At 39.3% G+C, this 26,405-nt stretch overlaps 2 protein-coding genes across 2 annotated transcripts; one reads left to right on the top strand and one right to left on the bottom strand.

Annotated features, from left to right (window-relative positions):
• Positions 1 to 9,073: 9,073 nt before the first annotated feature.
• Positions 9,074 to 9,811, bottom strand: LOC128743590 (adult cuticle protein 1-like). Its single transcript, XM_053840192.1, has 2 exons — positions 9,769 to 9,811; positions 9,074 to 9,700 (listed from the first exon to the last, which is right to left on the bottom strand). The coding sequence occupies exons 1-2, from the start codon at positions 9,772 to 9,774 to the stop codon at positions 9,284 to 9,286; spliced, it is 423 nt and encodes a 140-aa protein (XP_053696167.1). The 5' UTR covers positions 9,775 to 9,811; the 3' UTR covers positions 9,074 to 9,283.
• Positions 9,812 to 10,973: 1,162 nt separating this feature from the next.
• Positions 10,974 to 11,733, top strand: LOC128743351 (adult cuticle protein 1-like). Its single transcript, XM_053839906.1, has 2 exons — positions 10,974 to 11,012; positions 11,094 to 11,733. Exons 1-2 carry the CDS (start codon positions 11,007 to 11,009, stop codon positions 11,460 to 11,462), a joined length of 375 nt encoding a protein of 124 aa, XP_053695881.1. The 5' UTR covers positions 10,974 to 11,006; the 3' UTR covers positions 11,463 to 11,733.
• The last annotated feature ends 14,672 nt before the right edge of the window (positions 11,734 to 26,405 follow it).

Genomic DNA, 26,405 nt, shown 5'->3' with positions numbered 1-26,405 from the left:
TATGCATTTTTACTTAAAGTTTAATCGTGAAAACCAAATCTATTCTTACTTTTTAAAAAGGCGTTATTATTTTCCATGCTGAAACTTTTTTTAAAATCACAGTTTTTAGTGTTTATGCCAGAAAATTTAAACTTGCATTTGGTCATTAGAAGTTTACATTGGAGTCGCATGTTATGCGGTTTCATAGAAAATAGGGAACATATCCTGTGTATAGGAGAAGTATGACTTCAGTATGACTTTTCCAATTCCTAAGCCCAAGTATGAGCGGTTTCTTTGTTTTATAAAACGAACGGTTTCTTTGTTTTATAAATGAACCTACATTTGTTTTCAATGTTATTTCGTTTAATAAAAAAATGAATGAATGAAGACTCCTAAAACAAGAAGCAAAGTTAAGTATGAATTTAAGTTGACTTATTCTTCGAAAACGACGAATATCTCATTAGTCCTATCATCAACTTTTCATCACTTTGTAATTTTTGAATAAGGTTGAACTACAATTTAAAAAAATAATTATATCTATAAATTTTTGAAAAGCATAGCTTTAGAACCTATGAATTTTTTAACCAGGTCATAGAATTCAGGCTGGTGGTTTCCAGGAAAATACGACACTCTAATTTTTTCGACTCTTTTTTGGTTTTATAGATTTATAGACTTTGTCTATTAACAAGATTACATTAAATAAGAGAGAAAAAGCGGTGAAGCGCTTCCATGTTCATTAGTTTGACGACTTTTGTTTTGCATGGAATAAGCCGATAAACGCCAACAAAATTTTGCAATCTTCCAAATTGAAATACAATATTCTTGCTTCCGTATGTTTTATTTCATAAAATATCATCAGAATTATCAGTCAATTTTCAACTAATTAAAATCAGTATTTCCATTGGCACAGTAGAGCGTCATATCGATTTTAATTTACCATTGGGGCTGTACAAGAACCTTCTCAACACCAACGTGAGCTGGTGTAACGTAGGCCACTTGCTTAGTCACTGGAACGACGGTCTTGACTACTTCCGGTTGTTCCCATCCGTACGCACCGGAACCGTAGTTTCCCCATGGCAGTCCCCAGGAGTTTACCTTCACCGATGGAAGAACAGTCTTAGCAACATTTTGATATCCCCAACCGGCTCCATAGGTTCCCCATGGTTGACCCCACGAACTGACTTTCTGGACAGCACCATAATAACCACCATTCCATCCGTTATTGTACAAACCAGATGCTGGCCAGGAAGAGCTCCACGATTTCGCATATGGGTAAGCAGTCACTTGGTGGTCATTCCAGCTGTTCCATCCGTTGTTCCAGGAGTTCCATCCAGAAGAGTGCGAAGGCCAGTAGGTGGTGGGAACGTATGATCCTTGTGCGACAACAGCCAGGGTGGCAATCAATAGGGCAGCAATGAGCTGATAAAAAAATGATTATTGAATAATTAGAGTAAGAAAATTTAATCAATTTCACCTTCATTTTGTCTGCAGTTTTTGTGCTCGATGAGTTTAAGAACCTGAGTTGAACTGTGTTTTGATCAAAATAAATCGATGGTTTTATACTTCTTCACCAGTTACTGTACGATCGAGTGCGTAACCATTCATTGCACTGGCTTCTGCACTTCCGGAAGCCGAGTTGTTTTGTTTCCTTTCGTATGGTTGGCTGGCTCTCGATTCGGCCGATGTTGAATAGCAGCAGCACACCGTTAATTGATTCACAAACAAAATTGGATCGTTCTTTTAGTTCAGGAAAAGGATGGACAAATAATAATAAAGAGCATCTAACTTTTTGACGACAGTCATTTATATTCGAAGCAGTTTTCCGATATAAAACGGACCAACATCGTTAGCTTCAATCACAGTTCATCATCAATCTTAAAGACTTGAACACTTGACATCATATTTTAAAAATGAAGGTTTGATAAGTATTTTCTTGGTTCACGAATGGCGAAACTGATTAAATTTTTTTTATCCTTTTAAGAGCTTCGTAGCATTGCTGGTTGCCACCTTGGCTATTGCCGCACAAGGATCTTACGTGCCTTCCACGTACTGGCCGTCGCACTCTGGTGCTGGATGGAACTCATGGAACAACGGCTGGAATAGCTGGAATGGCCACCAAGTGGCTGCTTACCCATATGCGAAATCGTGGAGCTCTTCCTGGCCAGCAACTGGCTTGTACAATAACGGATGGAATGGTGGTTATTATGGTGCCGTCGAGAAGGTCAGCTCCTGGGGTCAACCATGGGGAACATACGGTGCTGGTTGGGGATATCAAAACATTGCCAAGACAGTTGTTCCATCGGTGAAGGTAAACTCCTGGGGACTGCCATGGGGAAACTATGGTTCCGGTGCGTACGGATGGGAACAACCGGAAGTGGTCAAGACCGTCGTTCCAGTGGCCAAGCAGGTCGCTTACGTTGCTCCAGTACAGGTTGGTGTTGAGAAGTTTCTTGTACAGCCGAAATGGTAAAAATGATTGACTGATTGAAATAAAATGTATGAAATGGAATACGGTGTATATTATTTTAAAATGCAGAAGTAAGCCCAAGCGTATTTAATTATACCTCATAAAACATCTGTTATTGATAACTTTAATATTTATTAGCATTACCATTAGTAGTGACCAAGTTGTACAGCATCGTAAATACACACACACTTACTAGGTGCTAATATTATCTTTAAGGTGGAACTCTCAAACAGTACATAAGGTGCTTGTCTTTTGCTTGCCTAATCCTGCAAAACCCAAGCCGCTTAGGCTGCGCTTCAACTTGCTTAGTGCGTGTCTTGCGATCATTTGCCATCATGATTCTCAAAATTTCATGGTGAATCGGTGACGCTACCTGCTGATGCTGCTTTCCTCGAAACCTCGTTGAAAACAACGCTCCTTCTCGGAAGCGATGGTGCAGTTACGATACAACTGTCCCTGAATTAAAATCATTGTGTAACAAAATGAACAGTTTATGATTACTTAATTGCATTAGATAGATAACGGTCGAAAAATTTACAACCATACTCCTTCTTTGCTATCGTTGTTACACAATCAGCGAAGCAATCGTGAAGGTGACTGTCCGCAAGCTCTTCCAGAGAATACATTTTGATGCTGTAATCGTTTTCTAAAGTGTAATCGTTTTCTAAGTGACCCGAATAATGTTGTTGTAGTTGTTGTCGTTGTTTCCCATACGCGTCAGATTCGCGTTGGATTCGACAACGGAACCAGAGCAATTAACTTTATTACACCTTTTAAGGAGAAATTGGATGAAAACGACTTGAGAAACACTTATTTCAAAGCTTTTTGCTTCTGAAAACTTTCTAATTCTTATGAAGTAGAGGGTTTAAGGGCAATTTTTAGTGTAAAATCTTCTCATCTTTTGAATTAAAGCTATAGAGTACAGTTAGCTAGCATACTTTTTTATTTTAAGGGAAACAGAACCGAAAACTAAAAGTGTTCAATAACTCTGTAACGATTGAGATTCGACCATATGCGTAGAAGCATTTTTTTTTCGTCAAATGTGGTCCTCTATTAGCTCTTAGGACTACTTCGATTAAGTAGTAATCTATCGGAATTCTGCGTGGTTTTAAGCTGAGCAGGTAGAGGAACCAAATCAACTAGACTTTCACAATTAGGCCATTGCAAATTATTTTTAAAGTTATTGTCTCCCCTCACCCCCCCCCCTCCTCTTTGGATATGGGATCGTTCAATAATGACAGAGGGGGGGGGGGGGGGGGAGGGTTAAGGCAGATGTGACATCCATCGAAAAAAAGAATTAGAAAAAGACTACAAAAACTTTTTTCAGTCATTCATTACTCATCAATTTATTTTGATTTTAGAAGTTCAACATCGTCGAAACAAATTCATAAATAAAGCTAGTTCATAATAAAGGTAGTTCATAAATCAAGCACCATAGAAATAAATGTTATAATTAATTATAAGCAAGTCGGTAATTCGATAAAAAATCCGTAAAAAGTCGACTCGACGGGCGAAGAAAAATAACAAAACACGTGGAGTCTTCTAGTTAATTTGTTTAAAAAGCTCTAGGATGCTCATTTTACCCGGCAAAATCAGGAAATTTTAACTTAAATTTGTCGGGAAAATACGCATCTGTTATTTTCTTTTTATTTATGGATTTAGGAACACTAAACTCTTGAAAGTTTAAGCAAATTTTATTAACCGGCTTTTACTTCTAACATGCTTTTTTCATATTAATTTTTTTCGAGTTTTTGCGACGTCCAAAGGGAGGGGGGACTTTTTGATTTGTGACACAATCGGACAGAGGGAGGAGGGGGGTCTAAAGCGCAGAAAATTGATGGACGTTATGTTTGAACCGTCCCTATTGGCTTGAAAATCGAGGGAGGGGGGGGGGGGGGTGTCAAAAAATGATTTGTTGGAGATAAGTCTTTTTTTTTTATAAAATCGTTGACTATGGACTTTTTTTTGTTTTGATTATAGTCACTTTAACCAGCTTGGGTCATTCGTGACATCTGCGGGGTTGGGATTTGAACCCGAGTCCTCGGCGTGAGAGGCGTGAATGCTAACCATTACGCTGGGACTGACCCCCGGGGACTATGGACTCTACAGCTTAAGGAATTCTAAAAATGAGTGTACAGTTTATTAATGCTGCTAACGCAGAACAGAAATGGACATTCGAACAATGGGAAAATAGGTAAAAAAAATTCTTTCGATTTTGTGTTTCATATTGAAGGTTTTTGCATGGAAAATAATAACGTATATATGAAAAGTAAGAATAGATTTGATTTTCTCGTTTAAACTTTAAGTCAAAATGCTTAAAACGCATTTTTTTGCTCGATTAAATAAATGTCTTTGTTACCTACCCCCCCTCCCAGTTCGGTTGTCTCGCACCGGAAGAACATAAACTTTATAAAATATTTGAAATGGCCGAAATTCAACTTAAATATTAGCACATATGGGGTTATTGATAATTCTTAATGAAGGGGCTTCCTATTACAATACTCCCCAGGAAAAAATGCTTTGAAAGGAAACCATATGAATATGATTTACTGAACGTTCAAACCCAAGCAACAATATGAGTTTTTTTGTACTCTTAGGGTGGTCTTCAAGACCAGTTTTGGTCTTAAATGCCATCATAAGAGTGTAATAAAACCCGAATTGTTACTTGGGATTCCATTGTACCCCGATCGAAGATTCTCTGCCACTGGAAACTTTATCAGTAAAACTTCTTCTCATTTGAGAGCTGTCATAATAAATACTCTTTGTGCTCTTAAATATTATTTTCCAATCAACTAACTAATTAGTTATGACAAAAGAACCTGAGTATCATCGATTAATGATATCATATTTCACAAATTATGCAGGTTTTTAAATTATTTTTCTACCAAAAGTCCGTATTTATCATTTCCGAAAAACTCCCTCGGTATTGGCAACTCTAAGCCTATCTTTGTTTTTTGTGTGGTTTCTTTTATTCGCTCTGGGAAGTATATCCTTCATTATAGAAAAACAGAAAAAAGAAGCAAATGAACTCTGATAACCTCAAAAATTAAAAAATAAAGTTATGTATTACGTTCCAAACGTATAACAACCCAAGTAGCACTTGTAACTAATCATAAAAATAAAAAAATACAAAAAGGTTGCACAGCAGTTACATTTAGGATACTTGTAACGAGTTAGGTTACATAAAATTAAAAATAGTTACTTTTTAGTTTTGTGGTGACAAAAATCTCAAAAAGTTACCAGATAGTTACCAAATGACCAAATTGAAACCTTTTTTTCGAATTGTCAACACCTTGGCCGTCGAAAAACAGTCACCTTTCAGTTACGAGTTACCAAATAGTTATCAAGTGACACAAATGAAACCTTTTTCCAAACTGTCTTCAACTTGCTGGTCGCAAAACAGTTAATTTTCCGTTACGAGCAGTTACGAAGTCAAAAAAAGTCGGCTAGTAACATTTTCGCAACGACTTGTTGACTGTTGTAAACACTACGGATTAAGCAAAGACTAGATCTCAAAAATTTTAATAAAGGTAAAGATAAACAATTGGTACATGGGTCGTAAATGCTCTTGTAAATGCGTTTATTTACTTAATTGATGGTACTTGGAATCTTCTCCGCACAGACATTGGTATTAAGTAAACAAATTTTGATTATTCTCAAACGTCAAAACGATCAAGTTACATCGAAACGAAACCGGCAATGAAAATAGGTTACAGTGTAACTTAGAAATGACGACATAAGAAATAAGTGACCACAACAGATTTGATACCGTAACCGATAGCGTAACCAGGTCGAAGGCTAAGGCATCTAGAATGTAACTGAAATGTAACCTTCTATGATTAACACTGCTGGTAAACTGTTTTATTCAAACTGAAACTATTCTTTGATATTAAATTAACACTTCTTTTCACAACAATCACTAAAAACACCTTTTCCCGATATCTATGAACAATGTCTGCTTAAAATCATTTCATGTAATATACCGAAAACGATACAAAACTTCAAGGACGATGGTGTAGTAGTAAAAACCAAAGGCAAAATGGCTATGAATTTTACTAAGTGATAGCGAAAATAATTTGTTTTTTAATGATTTCTAGGTGAATGCTCCACTAATTCATTATTGCTAAGAATAAATTTAAAAAATCATAAAATTAAAATTAAAGTTTTTATATTTGTACATATTTGTTTTACAAAAAATCAATTTTTCAAAGAAGTAAGTAACGAAAAGCTAGATTAAATAAAAGCGCGTGAATTTTTCAAAGCTAGAATCATGCATTTCACCATAAATTTGAAGCCGCATTAAAATTTGTGTTGAAATAACAAGCGAAATTTATACACTCTTCTATATTCAACAGTTAAATATACTGCTTGACGTTAACAGCCATAGATTGAAATAATAAACCTGCTGCATTGTTTTCGCTATGCAGTAAAAGTTTCAAGATAACTAATTTGCCACCAATTGAAAGTCAATTCACAGTATATGTGTAACTTCAATAGTAACCATTTTGTAACTATACATGTTACATATTGGTTATTGAGTAACTGTTAATGTAACCATATTTAGTTACATAAGTTGCGCTATTTCGGTTACACAACTGTTATATTTTAGGTTACTGTAACCGAAGTTTTACATTTAAATTTGTCGCATATCAGCCGCTGCGACTCAATTGTGACAACGTGTGCTATTTGGGAAAATGGCGGACATTTTTTACCAGAAAAAATTTGACATCTATGTCCACTTAAGCCGATAAACTCTAAAAATTTTACAATTTCCCGTATTGAAAGTCAAAATTCTCCTTTCCGTATGTTTTATTTTAGTCAACCATTTTCAACTGATTCAATTCAACATTTCTATTGGCACAGAATAGCGTTACACTGATTTTGATTTACCATTTCGGCTGTACAAGAACTTTCTCTACACCAACGTGAGCGGGAGCAACATAAGCTACCTGTTTAGCGACTGGAACGACGGTCTTGACCACTTGCGGTTGTTCCCAGCCGTACGCACCTGATCCATAGCTTCCCCATGGCAGTCCCCAGGAGTTAACCTTTACGGATGGAACAACGGTTTTAGTAACAGTTGGATATCCCCAACCGGTACCGTAGGTTCCCCATGGTTGACCCCAGGAGTTGACCTTGTCGACGGCACCGTGATAACCACCATTCCATCCGTTATTGTACAAACCAGCTGATGGCCAGGAAGACGTCCATGATTTCGCATATGGGTAAGCGGCCACTTGGTGGCCATTCCAGCTGTTCCAACCGTTGTTCCAGGAGTTCCATCCAGCAGTAGAGTGCGATGGCCAGTAGGTGGTGGGTGCGTATGATCCTTGTGCGACAACAGCCAAGGTGGCAATCAATAGGGCAGCAATGAGCTGATAAAAAATTGATTATTGTAAAATTAGGGTAACGAATTTGAACAATTTCACCTTCATTTTGTCACAACAACTGCTCGATGAGTTAGAGAACCTGAGTTGAACTGTGATTTGATCAAAATAAATCGATGTTTTTATACTTCTTCACAAATTATTGCTCGATCGAGTGCGTACCCATTCATTGCACTAGTTTCTGCACTTCCGGAAGCCAAGCTGTTTTGTTTCCTTTCGTATGGTTGGTTGGTTTTCGGTTCGGCACTCGTCACTTATGCAGAATAGCAACAGCACATCGTTAATTGATTCACTAAAAGAATTGGGTCGTTTGTTTTTAGTTCAGGAAAAGAATGAATTAATAAATAGAGTAAATTGAGTTTACTTATTTGACGAAAACCAATTATATTTGAGACAGTTTTCCTATATAAAACGAATCAACTTCGTTAGCTTCAATCACAGTTTATTATCAATCTCAAAGACATCAACACCTGACATCGTATTTTGAAAATGAAGGTTTGAAACATATTTTCGTCATTCATCAATAGCACGACTAATTTGATTTTTTTTATCCCACCAGACCTTCGTTGCATTGCTGGTTGCCACTCTAGCCATTGCCGCACAGGGTTCTTACGTGCCAAGCACCTACTGGCCATCACACTCTGCAGAATGGAACTCATGGAACAACGGCTGGAACAGCTGGAATGGCCACCAAGTGGCTGCTTACCCATATGCGAAATCGTGGACGTCTTCCTGGCCAGCATCTGGTTTGTACAATAACGGATGGAATGGTGGTTATTATGGTGCCGTGGAGAAGGTCAGCTCCTGGGGTCAACCATGGGGAACCTACGGTGCCGGTTGGGGATATCAAAATGTTGCTAAAACCGTTGTTCCATCGGTGAAGGTTAACTCCTGGGGACTGCCGTGGGGAAGCTATGGTTCCGGTGCGTACGGCTGGGAACAACCGCAAGTAGTCAAGACCGTCGTTCCAGTCGCTAAACAAGTGGCTTACGTTGCCCCGGTACAGGTTGGTGTTGAGAAGGTTCTTGTTCAACCGAAATGGTAAAGCGAAATTGTTGTAAATTTATGTTCTGAATAAATAAGTTTGACAACCTTTCAAGTAACAGTATTTTTAATTAGGTTGAAAAATTGAAAAATTGTTATTGCATTGAGTGGGAATTTTTCAATAGTATGAGCTTTGTGTCTGAAATAAAAGCCTTCTTTTTTGTAAAGAAACAATGGAAACGAATTTATTCTCTTCACTCGCCAGAAAGTACACGCATCGAGAGGATCTTAACTAGTTGCGACAGTTTGCTTTTGGATCGATAGTTGATAGACGATGGGAAGAAAGAGAGAGAGAGATGAAGACATCGGCGCCTTTTTTGGTGGGATGATTGGATATCTCGGTTCCAGTGACTAGCTGAGGTCAGGTGTGCTGCTGTTGTCCCTGCTGTTGTTTGCCGTGGTACTCTTAAATCGTTCCCGGAGCCGGAGCCAGATTAAGCTGCTGCTGGGACACGGCATGTCCCGGAAGGGGAGCCACATGCACTGAACCACGGTTGGCGGTCACGGAGGTAGCACCCGGAACCACTCCGGCGTGGTGCGCAACGGAGCCTGGGCCGTGAACTGGACCGTGTACTGGGCCGTGCACTGGACCAGCCCAGGGTCCGTGCGGAAGAACTGCGGGAGCTGCAACGACGGCTGCTGGCAGCGCTGGGTAGGCGGCATGAACGGCGGCATGGGACAGCGCTCCGTAGGGATGGGCCAGTACGTTCGATTGTATCACAGTTGGTGCCCCCCAGTGGGCATATGGCCAGCCTCCGAGTGGCAGAACTCCAGCTTCCGAAGCGACGAAGGCCAGAGCCAAGATGACTGCAGCTACCATGCACTGAGGATCGAAAAACGAATAATTTTCAGCTTAAACGACAAAATATAAAGTTAATTCAAACGAAATACCTTCATGATTGGTCTGTTCTGTTGGTTTGGTTCGCCTTTTTGGCAGCTAGTGGCGGTAGAACACCTGAATTAATTATGAACGGAAAACCCACCCTGGTCAGGTTTATATAGCGAATTCACCCCGAGAGCGTCGGTATTCGGATTGGATTGGAATAAGTTTTTCACGAAGTCCGATCCCTTTGCCTGCCTCTCCATTTGACGAGCTAAACTAAACCTAAACTAAACGGTAGGAATGGTGAGGTCACCGGCAGGTGGCAGGCAAACATATGGATAATGCACGGTGACTGTGCCTGGTGCTTAGGGTCTCTGCTGTGAGCGCTGAAAGTATATCTTAAGTTGGCGTTCTGCGCTGCTCGCCATGTGGGAACCCTGCTGCTGGATGGGGGTGCACGCTGTTGGCTCAGTGATTTGGTGCATAATAAACGCTCGGTTTGATCTAGGCGGAAAATGGATCAGTGAACTTGAAATAGTTTTCTCGGTGGTGGCGTTCGCGGTTGCGGCTGCCAATTATAAGGAACCGCTTGGATATCGGAAAAATCAAAACCTCTTTTTTTGTTCATTTATTTCTGGGACTTACATTACACTTTCTACGTGTAATGATTTTTTTATATGTAAGAAAATGGTAAGTCCAAAGGACTTCCCTAGCAACACTTCCAGCTAGTGTCGGTTGGCTTCAGAACAACCGATCGTTTCGTACCTTGTCCGGCAATGTCCCCACGTCACGGTTGGCGGAGTGGCAAACGTCTTTTCCCAGACACTTTTTATGCAGTTTTGACTGCACTCCGCGCGCTGGGCTAGGGCTAGGACAACGACAAGCGGAACAGAAAACCCGACGTACGACGACCGACCGACCGAACGAGAGTGAGAGTGAGAGTTCATACCGTTCACAGTCCTACGTATGGAGGGTGTAGCACCAGAATGAGACCCGTTTCTGCTGCTCGGTCGATTAATTGCAGTTCACCGTTCCTGAGCGTACTTGAAGTGCGGTGGAATGCACACCTATTACATGATTATTGTTAGATAAGTTTTTTTTCTTCTGTCGCTGCATGTGCGATCTATTTACCTGACGCTGAAAAAAGCCTTTCGAAGAGGAAAACCATACGGATTGGATGTAGAACCTAGAATTCGAGAGCGTACTTCGGTCCGGTATAAATAGTCACACTGTCGATCGGATAATCATCAAAATTAGATCTAGCGTTCAAGCGAGCAGTTCCAACTTCCACGTTCTAATAGCAAGCATGAAGGTAGTTGACATTGCTGCTTCGAAGTGAGCTCAAGGATTTAAGATTCAAATTAAACCGTTTTCCCGGTTTCTCTTCCCACAGTGCATCGTCGTTGCAGTCATTTTGGCTATGGCCGTCGTATCGGAAGCCGGAGTCTACCCGTGGGGTTGGCCCCATGCAGCCGCACTTCCGGCAGCTGTTCCAGTCGCCGCCTGGCCCGCCGCTGGATGGCCATACGGTGCTGCTCCATGGGCTGGTGCTGCCTGGCATGGTGCTGCTCCTTGGCATGCTGCTGCCCCGATCATCGCTGCTCCACACGGTCCAGTCGCATCGGTTGCCCATCACGCAGGAGTAGTCCCAGGCGCTACCTCGGTCACTGCCAACCGTGGGTCGGTTCACGTTGCTCCACTACCAGGACATGCCGTTTCCCAGCAGCAACTGAATCTCGCCCCAGCCCCAGGAACCATCTAAGTTGATCTCTAGTCCGCTGCGAATAGCAATGTTAGCGAAATTTGGCCAACGAACCGTGCGATGGCGATGGCGAGAGATTCTCCCCCCTCCCCCACCCCCAAGGATGACAATTGTGCAATGCAATGAAACTATGCTAGGGAAGTGATATACTCATTAGGTAGTAAGGAAGAATGCATGTTGAGAGCGAATGCAAAAAAATGGAGTTCATTAAACTGAATTCCATTAGAGATTCGTATTTACACAGAGCAAGATTGAAATAAAAATGACCCTTCATTTTTATGACAAAAGGAATTTGAGTTTGATTTTTATGTTTGATTATTTGTGCTACAACCAATCGTTTTAATAGAAATTATTCACGAAGAAATTACTGGTGCTTTTTTATAGGATGTAAAACATTTGGAACGAAAACTATTGTTAATTTTTCTAATGTTTATTTTTTGGATCTTATTAGTATCCGTAAACTGCGAGAGATAAACTTTCTTTTGCTTTCTAATTCTATTTAATTTTAAAATTTATTTATTATTCTGACAAATACGCATCTTATTTGCACATTTTATTAGTGTCTGTTTCAAACTAAACATTCTCTGATGTTGCCTTTTAATAGAAAACTAGATGTGAAATTATCTAATATAGGGAGACGTGTACTGGTAGTTTAATTGTCAAAACATATGGGCGCAAACCGAAAGAGGCTGGGTTAGAGTCCCACTCAGTAGTTGAACTACGCAATATATTTTTGGTCCCACGTTGAAGTTTCGCAATATCATCCAGTCTATCATTCTTCCTCACCAAACGTTCCTCCACCTTTAATAAAAAAAAAAAATGATTTACGTTGGACCGCGACAGAGTTGAAGAAGACAAGTAAAACAGAAAAAAGGAAACTCATGTACTTTTGACTGTTGTGGGCAAACGATGACGATTTTAAAAGATAGACATGCATGTTTGTTTCAGTGGGTAACGAAATAAAATTCAAGAAAACTATAATGTTTTTTCAAAGTGCAAGAAATTTTAATAAAATTGCCCAATAATCTTACCAATCGTAACGTACAAAACGGATGTTTTCATCAATTTCATTAGATTGTAAGCATTTTTTGGTCTAATATAAGTTTCCAGCTTCAGCTCCAGCTAATTGAGTTAGGGGTATGATTTATGATTTCAAAATTGCATCTCCAGTGTTCATTGAAGTTTGTTTCTTAAGAAACATTAGGTTTTTGTCAAAAAACACAGGAACGACTGATTGTATGAACGTGAAGTTGACTGTATGAAATATATGAGCGTGAGCGTAAATCTTTCTTATTTTGAGAAGATTGAAGAGTATTTTCTGCAAAATTATAGTTAAAAATTAACTGAAAACAGTTCGGTTTATGATAAACAATGCGAAGGAAGTGCAATGATTTTCGTAAGAGTAAAGTTTAACGCTATTAATCATCCCGAAAAATTTTGCTTCGCGGATATTTCTAAACCGTTTACCGTATATGTTCTGTGTGATGAACATTGGCCTGGGCCCAGGCATGAACAAAAGGTGGGACATTCGACCTTTCAGAAGAAGAATGTTTTGGCCTGGAAAAATCGTAGGACGGTGAATCTGTTATTAATTAATATAAAATGACCGATTTAAATATAAACTCCGGACTTTTGGGTGAAACCGGATTCAAAATCAAAGTCGAAATTAAACTAGAAATAAGAAACCAGAAATGGATTCAATGGATTCCGCTCCGTTCTATTTCTATTCCAGTCCCGCTTTCCACTTTTTGTTCCGTTTTTGTGTTCTCTGTCTTGTTTTTTTGCCTGCTTTTAACCTGTTTTCAGTCTGATTTCTATCTAACTTCTGTCTGTTTTTTGTGTATTTTCTATCAGTTTTCTGTTTGTTTTTTGCCTTTTTCTGTATGTTCCCTTTATGTTTTCGGTCTGCTTTCTTTCTAATTTCTGTCTGCTTTCATGAAATTAAATAAAAAAGAAAACTATTCAAATAAATTCTACTTCATGACAGATACGTATTTCGCCTACGACTTGCAGGCTTTGTCTGTTTCAGTCTGTTTTCGAACACTGATGAAGCAAGCAAGTCATAGGCGAAATACGTATCTGTCACGAATAAATATAAATAGTAGAATTTAATTGGAAAGTTTTCCGTTTTATTTGATTTTAGATTTCGTATTCGTATTCTACTTCGGTTTTATTTTCTGTCTGTTTTCTATCTGTTTTCCGTCTGTTCCTTTTATGTTTTTGTTTGTTTTTAGTCATATTCTGTATGTTTTCTGTCTATTTGCAGTCTATTTACTGTCTTTTTCTATCCCTATTCTGTCTGATTTCTGTTCATTTTCTGTTTGTTTTCTGCCTGTTCTTTGTCTGTTTTATGTATGTTTTCTCTTCGTCTTCTGTCTGTTTTTTATCTGATTTCAGTTTGTTTTTCTGTGTGTTTCCTATCTTTTTTCTGTTTGTTTTCTATCTGATTTTGATCTGTTTGCTGTCTGTTTTCAGTATTATTTTTTATCGGTTTTCTTCCTATTTTCTTGTCTATTTTCTATCTGTTCTCTTACTGTTTTCCATGTATATTCAGCTAGTACCGTTTTCTTGGTGTTTTCTCGCACTTTTCTTCGCTGTTTCCTCTTTTACTCTCGTTTTCCTTGATTTTGTTGGATGTTTTCCATTTTATTTTTTGGGTTCTCATCGTTTGCTGTCCTATTGCAGTCCTGTTTTTTTTGTGTTTTCACTGGATTTTTGTTATTTTCTCTACCTCTTTCTCTTCCTTTCTTCTCTTCTCTTTTCCCGCGTTCAGTTTTTGTCCTTTTCTCTTTATCTCTTTATCTTCTTTCTTTCTCGTTTTCCGGCTTCGTCTGTTTCGGTTTTCGTCCTTTTCTTTTCTGTTTTACCTTTTTCTTCCGTTTTCCTCCTTTTTGTCCCAGCAAACTCTTTTTATAATTCGTTTGATTTCTTTTTCTCTTTTTACTTGTTTCCTCTATCGGTTTTCTTTTTTCTCTCACGCTATTCTTCTTTTCCCTTTTGGTTTCAATTTTTTTTTCGTTTTGTCCATTTTTCTGCCTGCTGTTTTCTATTTCTTCCTGTTTGTTTATTTTTATTCCTTTCCTGCTCAGTCTCTTTTCCTAAGTCCGTATTTTGCTTTGTCTTTTCGTCTCTATTCCTCGTTTTCAAATCAATGCTAAGCGTATTTTTCATTACCTGTCCCATTTCGATGTTTTATTTTTTTTCGGTCCTGGTTTTCGTTTTTCTTTCGGGTTTTAACTAAAATTCTGTCCCAGTTTTCGTATTCATCTGTTTTTCCTCTTATTATGTCCTTTTTTCTTGCTTTTCTATCACGTTCTGTCTTTCTTTTCCCTTTTATCTCTTTTGTCTTCGGTTTCAATGTTTTCTCTCTTCAATTTTTTCTTTTTTTTCTCTCTTTTTCCTAATTCTCTTTTCGTCATTTTCCTGCTTCCGTATTTTCTCCCTTTCTTTTCCTCGGTTTTTCGCCGTTTTTCTCCTTTTTCTCCTTTTAGCCCTTTTTTTCATTTTTTTCTGTCTTTACCCATATTTAATTCATAGTTTTTTCTTCTTTACTCTCACTTTTCTTCTATTTTCTTCCGTTCTTCATTTTTTCAGTTCAGTACAGATTTTTTACCTCGTTCCTCTCGTTTTAATGCGCACTCGCTGGATAACATCTTTAATAGCGATGTCAAATGACGTACAGGATAGTCGATCCCCGAGCTGCAACCCTCTGCGAGATTTGAAAGGACTCTAGAGTGGCCCTGAAACTCGCATGTTATTTGCTCCAGGGTAGCTTTGATCGGCCGGAAAACCGTTCTCGTGCATTCTCTGCCATAATAGTTCGCGCTTGACTGTATCGTATGCTGACCTGAAATCCACAAAGGTATGATGCGTGCCACATGTTGCCAATCTAAACGCAGTCAGACGACGGTCAAAGTTCAAAACTTAGTTTCTGCAAACTTGCCAAGTTACCCACATAACTTAATGACAAATTACAATTGGCATTGCTTTACTCCTACAAACGCTCCACCGGAGATGAAAACAAGTTTCACTGAAAAGCCTTTTGCGACTCTCCGTATATGAAGGGCGAACGATGAGATGTTATTACAAAAAATAAAAACAGTCGAAACTTTGTTTCAAAGGAATCTTGGCTTTGACTGCTTTGACGCCAACCCCATACGGTTCATTTATAAACAGTTGACTGACCCACAAGACATATCACATTTATTCATTTCAGGAATCAAATAAAATTACACCATTTAAATTCAACTCCTAATGCACGAGCACCTTTTGTACACCAACATGTGCTGGGGCCACATAGGCCACCTGCTTCGCAACGGGAACAACGGTCTTGACCACTTCCGGTTGTCCCCAGCTGTACGCACCAGCTCCATAGCTTCCCCATGGCAATCCCCAAGAGTTAACCTTCACCGATGGTACAACAGTCTTGGCGATGTTTTGATATCCCCAACCGGCTCCGTAGGTTCCCCATGGCTGACCCCAGGCAGAGACCTTTTCCAGACCACCATAGTGTCCGTCCCATCCGTTGCTGTACAAACCAGTTGCTGGCCAGGAAGAGGTCCACGATTTGGCATATGGGTAAGCTGCAACTTGGTGATCATTCCAGCCGTTCCAGCCATTCCAGCTGTTCCAACCGTTGTTCCAGGAGTTCCAACCGGCGGAATGCGATGGCCAATATGAGTTGGACACATAAGAACCTTGAGCAGCAACAGCCAGGGTGGCAACCAACAATGCAACGAACACCTAGTTTGAAAGAAAACTTAACATTGGTTAACTAGCAAATGAATTTAACAAACCTTCATTTTCGAAATTTTTTGAGTAGTGTTGAAACAATTGTGTTTGAAGTTGAACTGTGATTGATGAAATCGGACGCGCTCCTTTTTATATCTGTTCAAATTTTCTTTTAAAGGAAATTCAATTTGAATTAATTATCGATGGTTTGTCACATCCTGAAATAACCAAACCGATGACCTAGCTCTGTGGAATGTTTAATTTCTGCTTGATTAAATTAGCCGTTTCCTTTAGTACACGGTAGACAATAATGTCGAAAACTAAATCATTGAATGAATGGAAACAAAATAACTCGATAGCAGGAACTAAAATTGCTAATTCAATACAAACGGTAAAACCGATCGTATAGCAAATAAAATTGAAGTATAAAAACACAGTCTAAACATCAATTAACCACAGTATCATTCAGGTACCGTTGTTTACTCAACTAATAAACTGTTTCTTTCAACAAATAAAATGAAGGTAAAGTATAATAAATCAGATTGTTCGTTGTAACATTTATTAATTGTTCTAATCAATCATTAGATCACTATTGCCATATTGATCGCAACACTGGCTGTTGCTGCTCAAGCATCCCATGTGCCAAACTCCTACTGGCCAACGCATTCTGCTGGATGGAACTCGTGGAACAATAATGGTTGGAATGCATGGAATGACTGGAATGGCCACCAACTGGCTGCCTATCCATATGCTAAGTCTTGGACATCTTCCTGGCCAGCAACTGGCTTGTACAGCAACGGATGGGACAACCACTATGGTGGTCTGGAGAAAGTTTCCGCTTGGGGTCAACCATGGGGAACCTACGGAGCTGGTTGGGGATATCAAAACATCGCCAAGACTGTTGTGCCATCGGTGAAGGTCAACACGTGGGGATTGCCATGGGGAAGCTATGGATCTGGTGCGTACGGTTGGGAGCAACCGTCAGTAGTTAAGACCGTTGTTCCAGTGGCCAAACAGGTGGCCTATGTTGCTCCAGCACATGTTGGCGTAGAAAAAGTTCTTTTGCACTGAATGATTGGATTTAAATAGTGTTACTGAATAAATGTGATATAACTTTGTTTACAAATCAGTATTTGTTCTTAATGGGCTTGAATAATTAAAAACTTTTAACTAACAAGCAATCCAATTAGTGGACTGCCATTTCAACGATCTCTCTTCATCTTACAATAATCTGCAATAACGGAGGTTTGCAAAGAACAAAGCAAAGAACTAGTATACGGGTGTGGCTAATTAACCCATTTCCTCCCAGCGTCGTGAAAACGCAACGCACTATTTGTTCGATTCTAGAGAAGGCTAGGATTATCAACTTGGACCCTGAGAAACAAAGGAAGAGTGGAAAAAATCTAATCGACCTGTTTTTTTCCACAAAGTTCAGATGTTACATGTAACATATTTACAGCTGTGAAAAAATAAAAAGTTTAGCTATTTTTTGGACAGTTCAGACAGTTCAAAATCCTTTGCCTTTTTAGGCGGTTTAGAAATACGCCGCATTGAACGCAGTACTGAAAAAGCAAAAAAAAAAAAAATCAAGATTTTGATAGTTAATTTTTAACATTAAAGTCTTTGTTTAGTATAGTATACTAGGCAACACTTGAAAACGCAAAATAAAAATGAAAATGGCTCTAAAACGTTTGACGCAAAGATCAATCAAACATCAATAATTTTTAGCATTGCATGGAATTTCATCGTCAATATGTTGTACAGAAAAAATGTCCAGAAATTTTATTATGTGATGATTGTAACCATTATGCAATTGCTAAACAGTCAAAATGGATTGAAAAATTCAATTTTTCAATTTTTATTGACCAAACTCGTGACTTTAGTCATGACCTTGAAATGCGGTCAGGCATATATTAATATTTTTTTTAAAACGATGATTCTACAATTGATGAAGGGACGGTAAGGGAAAGTAATGAAGAAGGATTTTTTTTTCCGGGAATGAAGGGGAAGGGTGGAAAGGAAGGGGGGGGGGGGGGGGGTAATAGGTAGCTATGCTTAACAAGTTGTCGTTGTGACTCCTATCTTTTGTCCAATGCTGGAAGGTGCTTGGGTCGAACCAAGCTGTAATCAGAGATTATAACCGGATTTGAACCCACAACACCTGCCAGGGCGTGTCGCTCACTGGTACCCGTGTACCTTTGAACCACAGAGGCGCTGGACAAAAGAAGTCTGCACAACCCCCCTTATTAACCATAGCGACATGGGTTGGTCTATTTTTAGACACAAATTGTGCCTCTTCCTCGACCTACTGTAGAAACCACCGACCGAGAAGTTTTAATCTAACGTGTTTTTACTTTCAGGACGACGACACTATGCACAAAATCCGGTTATAATCTCTGATTACAGCTTGGTTCGACCCATACACCTTCCAGCATTGGACAAAAGATAGGAGTCACAACGACAACTTGTTAAGCATAGCTACCTATTACCCCCCCCCTTCCTTTCCACCCTTCCCCTTCATTCCCGGAAAAAAAATCCTTCTTCATTACTTTCCCTTACCGTCCCTTCATCAATAGTAGAATCATCGTTTCAAAAAAATATCAATTTTTAATGTCCAACCAATCACATGCAAGCACACTTGCACACACAGCACACAGCACATAAACAAACTTCTCCTACATTCAAACGTTTCATCGTAAACCCGGTGAAGGAGAAAAGACATCAATCACTGGGTATTTACGTCTTCCAAACTCGCTGTTTGCAGCCCAGTAGCGGCATGAAAACAGTCTTCAGTTGATGTTTTTCGATTCACTGCTCATAATGATCCGATTTAAATTGCGCACTTTCATTTATTTATTTACGCTATCAACAGGCTAATTTTATGTCCTAATGATATTCACCTTAGATGGTCGTCAGGGGCCGGTTGCTTTTTTACTGATTTCAGTACTTGTTGACACTACCGTTTTGCTGAGAATAGAGTTGATAGTAGTAGGTAATAATCTGTTATGAACAATTATGAAACGTAGAATCGCGTATCTATTTTTGCTGTTGAACTAGATCGGACAGTAATTCTTTCACATAAAATGTGGTTTACAATGAATTTTATTATCAGTGAATTTTATAAGTATGTTATCGACACTCTACGACCTTTAATTTAATAGCGAAAATAATTGGTCAATTTACGTCCGTTCGTCCGTTCCCTTGGAAACGTACAACAACAACGGTCGCAGATTCGGAATTGCAATCGAAACGAAGTTTTTCCTATAAATTCAAGTGAACAATTTGGACGGAATGATTATAATATCTCTCTAAGTAACTGTTCGGGTGGTAAATTAAAGTTTTCTGTGCCTCAAGTTAAGTTTCGCGACTGATGTGACGAATGGAACGGCCGAAAAAATTAATGAAAAATGGACGGCGAAAAATTGAAAATATAGTGATGAATTTTAATTGGGTAGAAATCTCAATATTTATTGTAATTTATGCCCCAAAGTAGTAACTAATAATTTTTGCCCCAAAGTAATAGAACCTATAGAATGCAATGTTTAGTGCTTTGAGTTACAAGATCTCATTACGGCTTGCAGGTTAGTTGAACTGATTTTATTTTTTTTCCGATGGTTTTCCGAGTCTATGGGAGCATGTTGGTATACTGAAGAAGGGAAGGGAAGGGTGATATTCGGCGCCATACTGACTGCCATATATGTACTCTTACGACCTTGTCGTTAAGTTGATTAAAATTACGTTTAATTTCTTAGACCAAACCTCGTGTTTTTAGTTTTGACCTTAAAATGCGGTCAGGCAGACATTAATATTTTTGAAACGGTGGTTCTAGAATTGATGAAGGGACTCCAGCATTGGACAAAAGGTAGGAGTCACAACGACAACTTGTTAAGCGTAGCTACCAATAACCCACCCCCCCCTCTCTCACCTTTCCACTCTTTCCCCTGCATTCAAAAATTCTTCATTACTTACCCCTACCGTCCCTTCATCAATTGTAGAACCCCCGTTTCAACAAATATTTAATTTCTTCCCTGAACAATTTAAAATAAAACTTTGTTCTGTTGAATAACCGGAGAAGTCCAACTGTCCGTAATTCGTTCGTCTGGCTGGAATAGCATAGCATAGCCAACCGTACACATCATGGGTGGCTGATATGATGTAGCCGTAAGTACACCATACATCTGGCCATGTCCTTACGATTGTAAAAATGGATACGTTAGTTGACCACCTACTTTAAGAGGATGCGCAAAAACTCACGCAATCTTCATAGGTGTTCTTGTACCCAGTACTATACGATATGAATAAAATATTAAAAATATAATGAAATGGAGCATATATGGGAAAAATAGAACAATCTCACCATCAATCCTTCGAATGAAAAATAATTACGTCAGTTTCCATCATCTAATATCCAATAATTAATTTAGTTTTTCTTTACGATATCCATGTGTATTATTTAAGCTTGTTACGGTTAGAGTCTTAATTGTAGAATAGGAGATGCTTGATGAACTAAAACGAAACAAATTATTAAAATAACATATTACACTTACCTACTACCAACACCAAGGCCGTGTGGCTCAGCCGTCTGCATCTGGGAACCACGCGGCATCGCACCTCCTAGCTTAGCTACTCAATAGAGTATTACCGGGTATGGCCACGTGGAGGCGCTAGGTAGGAGCTTGGGCTGGTATAAGCTATGTTGGTCGCTTTCTCGTTTGCCTTCCCCATTTCATACCCCATAATTCGTTCGTCTGGCTGGAATTAGAAAAAAATCCACGGTTTTACAAGACTCTTCATTATAGTTGTAGTTGGCTATTGGTGAGATATGCTTGGCATTCCGTTTTAACAGAAAGCGCGTCAGACACGAAAACAGCACGGGCAACGTTGCGACGGACAGCTATATTGACGAGTTGGCAGCGACTTGCATATGAGGGCAGCCGGAACGGGTCTCTACATGGAAAGCGTTGAATGGCGAAGCGCAAAAATCTCCGCTGTACAGATTCGATTCTGTCAACTCCATTGTGGAGGTAAGGATTCTAAACTTGACAGCAATATTCAGAGGATTGTACCCACCAACGAGCAGTATAAGGGCTTCAGAGACTAGATGTTGCTAAAATCCGTTTCTGGAGGCCTTGCCGACTATGAAATGATAATTTACTATCCATCAACACGCCCAAATCTTTGATACAATTAGTTCTCCGATAATGGTTCCCAAAAGCTTATACAATTCGACTGTGATAAGTAATTTCTTTCTTGAAAAAGTGATGACAGCACTCTTGCTTGAATAAACCTTCATACAGTTAGTGCTACACCAATCTGCAAAACTGTCGAATTGCTGTTGCAGCGTACGGGCATCAGCGATAGAACTAATCTGGCTGAAGATTTTAATATCATCGGCTAAAGATAAACGGAGAACTCTCAGTTTGAAATTCACATCGTTGAAGTGTATGAGAAAAATCAATGATCCAAGGCTGCTACCTTGAGGGATCCCAGACGGAGCAGCAAATTTCCCAGAATACTTATTTCAGATTTCCACCGCTAGCTGACGAGCAAAGAGATACGAACGCAAGTATCTGATAGCTCTGTCGCCGAATATACATTCTCTTTTCACTTAATTTCTAATGAAACGACAAACAATACATATAGGGGGCCACCCAAATACCAATTTTCAACCCTCACGTCCCCCTCCGTGGGCAACAGTGGACACTGACTCAAACCCCACCCCCCTCCCCTGTTTGTCCACCTAGACCCTTTTTTTGTCTTTTGTGAAATTCAACAAACCGAAATGCATGGTGTTATATCCTGTTTTCAATTTAACTTATTCAGTAAATTAATAAAAAAAAAATTAGGGAAAAAGCTTGCGTAAAAGGACGTTGTAATAGGCGTGTTATCCAGTCTAATTCTTCTGCACATAGTGATCTTGTTTACTGAGGAAATATTACCGACTACAAGAGCCCGTTTCAGCACGATTTTCGAGTATCCCAATGCGCTCTCGTAATACTCGGTGCACATAGGGGAGAGACGTCTACAGTGAGACACTTTTTTTCCAAAAAATTTAAAAATATTTTGGTGATAGTTACCAACGAGGTCTTCAATCCATTTGAAAGGTATATCCTTCTAGTTGCCTGAAAAAAAGTTTCAGCCCTTTTGGTTGAAAGCTAAAATAGTTACAAACGCAAATGTGCAGGTGTTTTTTTGGCTCACTGTTCCCCAGTAGGTGGGAAGAGTGAGACAACGAGTATTGAATACTGAGACACATATTAGAATTAAACTTAAACCATATTTTTTGGTTACAAAGAATAGTTTAGAGGTCGTACTGTTTATTTGGTGCATAAAGGATACATTATTGTTGCGCATTATTAAAAATTCCGATATTTCTCACATCTACATTTATATTCATATAAAGGTCCAATCCTGGTTATCTGACCTTCAACTTACACTTCAGAACTCATTTACAATCAATTCATATGGATTGATTTACAATTCAACACATTTTTTTTTTTGAAAATTACCCACATCTGTTTGTCTCACTGTTCCCAATAGGAATGTTTTACAAGAAATAGTGAAATAGTAGTGTTAGCAAATAATTCGATGGTCTTATATTTTTTATTTTTATCTCTCATTCCTATGAGATGCCATGTAGTAAATTTAATCTGGATTAGTTATGCGATTTGCCATTAAAAATCACCTGAAAATGATCGCAATAAAATTTACTTTGACCCCCCCAAAAACGACTTTTGTTGAAAAATATACTAAAAAATTAACAAATTTTTCTCAAACTGTATTATGTGATATAGATTCACAAACTTTACTTTGCAGGAAAATATCATGGATCTTGTATGTTTTATGGCAAAGCTATTCCCGATGTCTCACTGTTCCTGTTGTCTCACTGTTGACTACTCTCCCCTATCCCTCAGAAGATAACACTTTCCTTGAGTTTAAAAACGATCAATGGTTCATGCTAATATGTATAATAAAATCAATGTTTCTCTTTCTAATTTATATTTTTTTTTGTATGGAAAAAAACTTGTCCACGTGGACATTTCCCATATCCCCTCCCCCCACCCTTCCGTGGACAAGCGTGGACATTTTCAAGTGGAAGTTATGAGCGAATGCCAACAGTAGCCCAACCACGACGACATTCCCTTATCCGTTATAAAAGCGTTTTTAACGGATTTTGTATAATTCGGCATACTGTTTGGGATCAAAACAAAATAAGTGAGGAAGAAAAATTTCTTTCAAGATTTATACAGAATGGTTTCTGTTTAAACAGCTATATCACGATGCGGAATCAATCATTTTTGTAATACTTTCAGTGCACAAGAACCTTCTGTACGCCAACCTGTACTGGAGCAACATAGGCTACCTGCTTGGCCACAGGAACGACAGTCTTGATAACTTGTGGTTGTTCCCAACCATACGCTCCAGATCCATAGCTTCCCCATGGCAGACCCCAGGAGTTGACCTTCACAGATGGAACAACTGTTTTGGCAACATTTTGATATCCCCAACCGGCTCCATAGGTTCCCCATGGTTGACCCCATGAGCTGATCTTCTCGACGGCACCGTAATAACCGCCATTCCATCCGTTATTGTACAAACCAGCCGTTGGCCAGGAAGAGGTCCACGATTTTGCGTATGGGTAAGCAGCTACTTGATGACCATTCCAGTCGCTCCAGTCGTTATTCCAGGAGTTCCACCCGGCAGAATGTGATGGCCAGTAGGAGGTTGGCACATAAGATCCTTGAGCCGCAACAGCCAGGGTGGCAACAAGCAGTGCAACGAACATCTAGTTTCAGTTTGGATAAAGGTCAATGTTATTCTCTATTCGCAAACTAAGTAATAAATTTTTCAAACCTTAATTTTAGAATTTTTTTTGTGATGTCTTGAAACAATTGTGCTTAAAGAGCAACTGTGCTTGAAACTGTCGAAGATGATCCTTTTTATACCTGAAGAAATTTTCTGTTAAAGGAAGTTTGGTTCAATAACACAATTGGAATAGACTATTAATGGTTTGTCACATCCTGAAGCAGCCGGTGACCTAATTCTGCGAATGGATCATTTTTTACTTGAATTAATTATCGGTTTGTTGTTGTACATTGCAGACAAACAATGAGGAAAACCAAACTGTCGATCGAAATGAAACAAAATTGCTAATTTAATACAATCGGTGAAACCGATCGGGTAGCAAACAAAACAGAAGTATAAAAACATCGTCAAAACATCAATTAACCACAGTGCCGTTCAGGTTACCGTTGTCTGCAGAACTAATCAATTGATTCTATCAGCAAACAAAATGAAGGTAGACTTTACTAAATCAGATTGTCCTTTTTTATCATTTATTAATCGTTCTTATCAATCATTAGATCGCTATTGCCATACTGATCGCAACACTAGCTGTTGCTGCCCAAGCATCCTATGTGCCAATCTCCTACTGGCCATCACACTCTGCCGGATGGAACTCCTGGAACAACGGTTGGAACGGCTGGAACAGCTGGAATGACCACCAAGTAGCTACTTATCCATATGCCAAATCATGGACCTCTTCCTGGCCAGCAAGTGGTTTGTACAGCAACGGATGGGATGGTCATTACGGCGGTGCTGTTGAGAAGGTCTCTGCATGGGGTCAGCCATGGGGAACCTACGGCGCCGGATGGGGATATCAAAATGTTGCCAAGAGTGTTGTACCTTCCGTGAAGGTTAACTCCTGGGGTCTGCCATGGGGAAGCTATGGTGCTGGTGCCTACAGCTGGGGACAACCGGAAGTGGTCAAGACCGTTGTTCCGGTTGCGAAACAGGTGGCCTACGTTGCTCCAGCACAGGTTGGTGTAGAAAAGGTTCTCCTGCACTGAATAGTTGGATTTAAATGATGTGACTATTTATTTGGTTCTGCTTCTGGCATACAATTAATAAATGTGACACGATTTTATTAACAAATGTGTGTTTGTTTCTTGGGTTTACTAGGAGTAAATAAATGGGAGAATATTAGCTTGGGAAGAGTCAACAGAATCATAACAAAAGCGGCATGACATAAAATCCCTTAGTAAATCCGATTGAGGCCGATCGGCGAGTTGGATGAAAATTGATGCAATTCTGTCAAAGAGTAAGATAACTTTGAACAAAATTTAAAAGTTATTAATAAAATATTGAAAGCCTAATAATTAGCAAATTCATTCTTACTTGAACTAAATGTTTTATTACCTCTGACTAACTCAGATTTTTGGCCAGTTGAGATGTCAACACGGATTTTACTTTGATCATGTAAAAAATGAAGAACAAATAGAGAACGTTGAATCAGCATCGTCTACACTGACTTAAAAGCAACGTTCGACCATTTATGACTCGGCGCATTCCGAAAAATTTGCCTAAATGGCACAGCTCATACTTATTCCAGAGAGATCCACGTATGTAACTTGACTATTGCGTCTCTTCTCAGTTTACCAGTCTCTCAGCTGCTCCTCAAGGTAGCGAGTTGGAACCTCTGCTTCTTTTTCAACTTACATCGCACCACGGCAATCTCGTAAGCTTCTCGTCAGTACGTGGTTCTATTGTTCTACTTATTTAGTTTAGTGTTCTTACCTGTTGGCGTGGATGGTTGCGCGACATTAGACATAATGGACAATAGGCATACGGACCTTAGGCGTAATGGACGATTTAATGGCATGATTTACAAAACGTCCAGAACGGGGGCCGCCCGTTTAAAATCATTTGACATAATGCTTTTGGCATAACGCCGGTTGGCGTAAACCATTGAATAATCATAAGGCATTGTTGGGCATAAAGACTATTTGGCATAATTCATATTATAGATAAGTCAGCGCGAGACCGCCACAGGCCGCGACTCACCGTCGGAAACGCAACCCCTCACATGAATCGTTTCTGTCGAGGTAAATTTTGCTTTTTTAAACTGAATCCCCTGGGTCTCTTGCAAGTTGCAAACAAACTGCAGACTAGTGTTCAACATTGGAACGAAAATTGAGGTCCGGGTTGCGGTCCGGTCTGGTCCAGTAAAAATCGGCATGAACTTTGTTATTCCGACTTTATTCCGGTCCGATTTGGCTCTGTTCCGATTCCGGAACCTGAACAGAGCCATATCGGACCGGATTATTAGTCTTTATAGTCGGAATAACCAAGTTCGTGCCGCCTTTTAACCGGACCGTACCGAAATCCGGACTTCAATTTTCGTTCCGATGTCGAACACTACTGCAGACGGTT

Source organism: Sabethes cyaneus, chromosome 3 (assembly GCF_943734655.1).
Source record: "Sabethes cyaneus chromosome 3, idSabCyanKW18_F2, whole genome shotgun sequence".
Classification (NCBI taxonomy): domain Eukaryota; kingdom Metazoa; phylum Arthropoda; class Insecta; order Diptera; family Culicidae; genus Sabethes; species Sabethes cyaneus.
The sequence above is the reverse complement of the archived record's forward strand: the minus strand, read 5'-3'. Positions and strand labels throughout refer to the sequence as shown.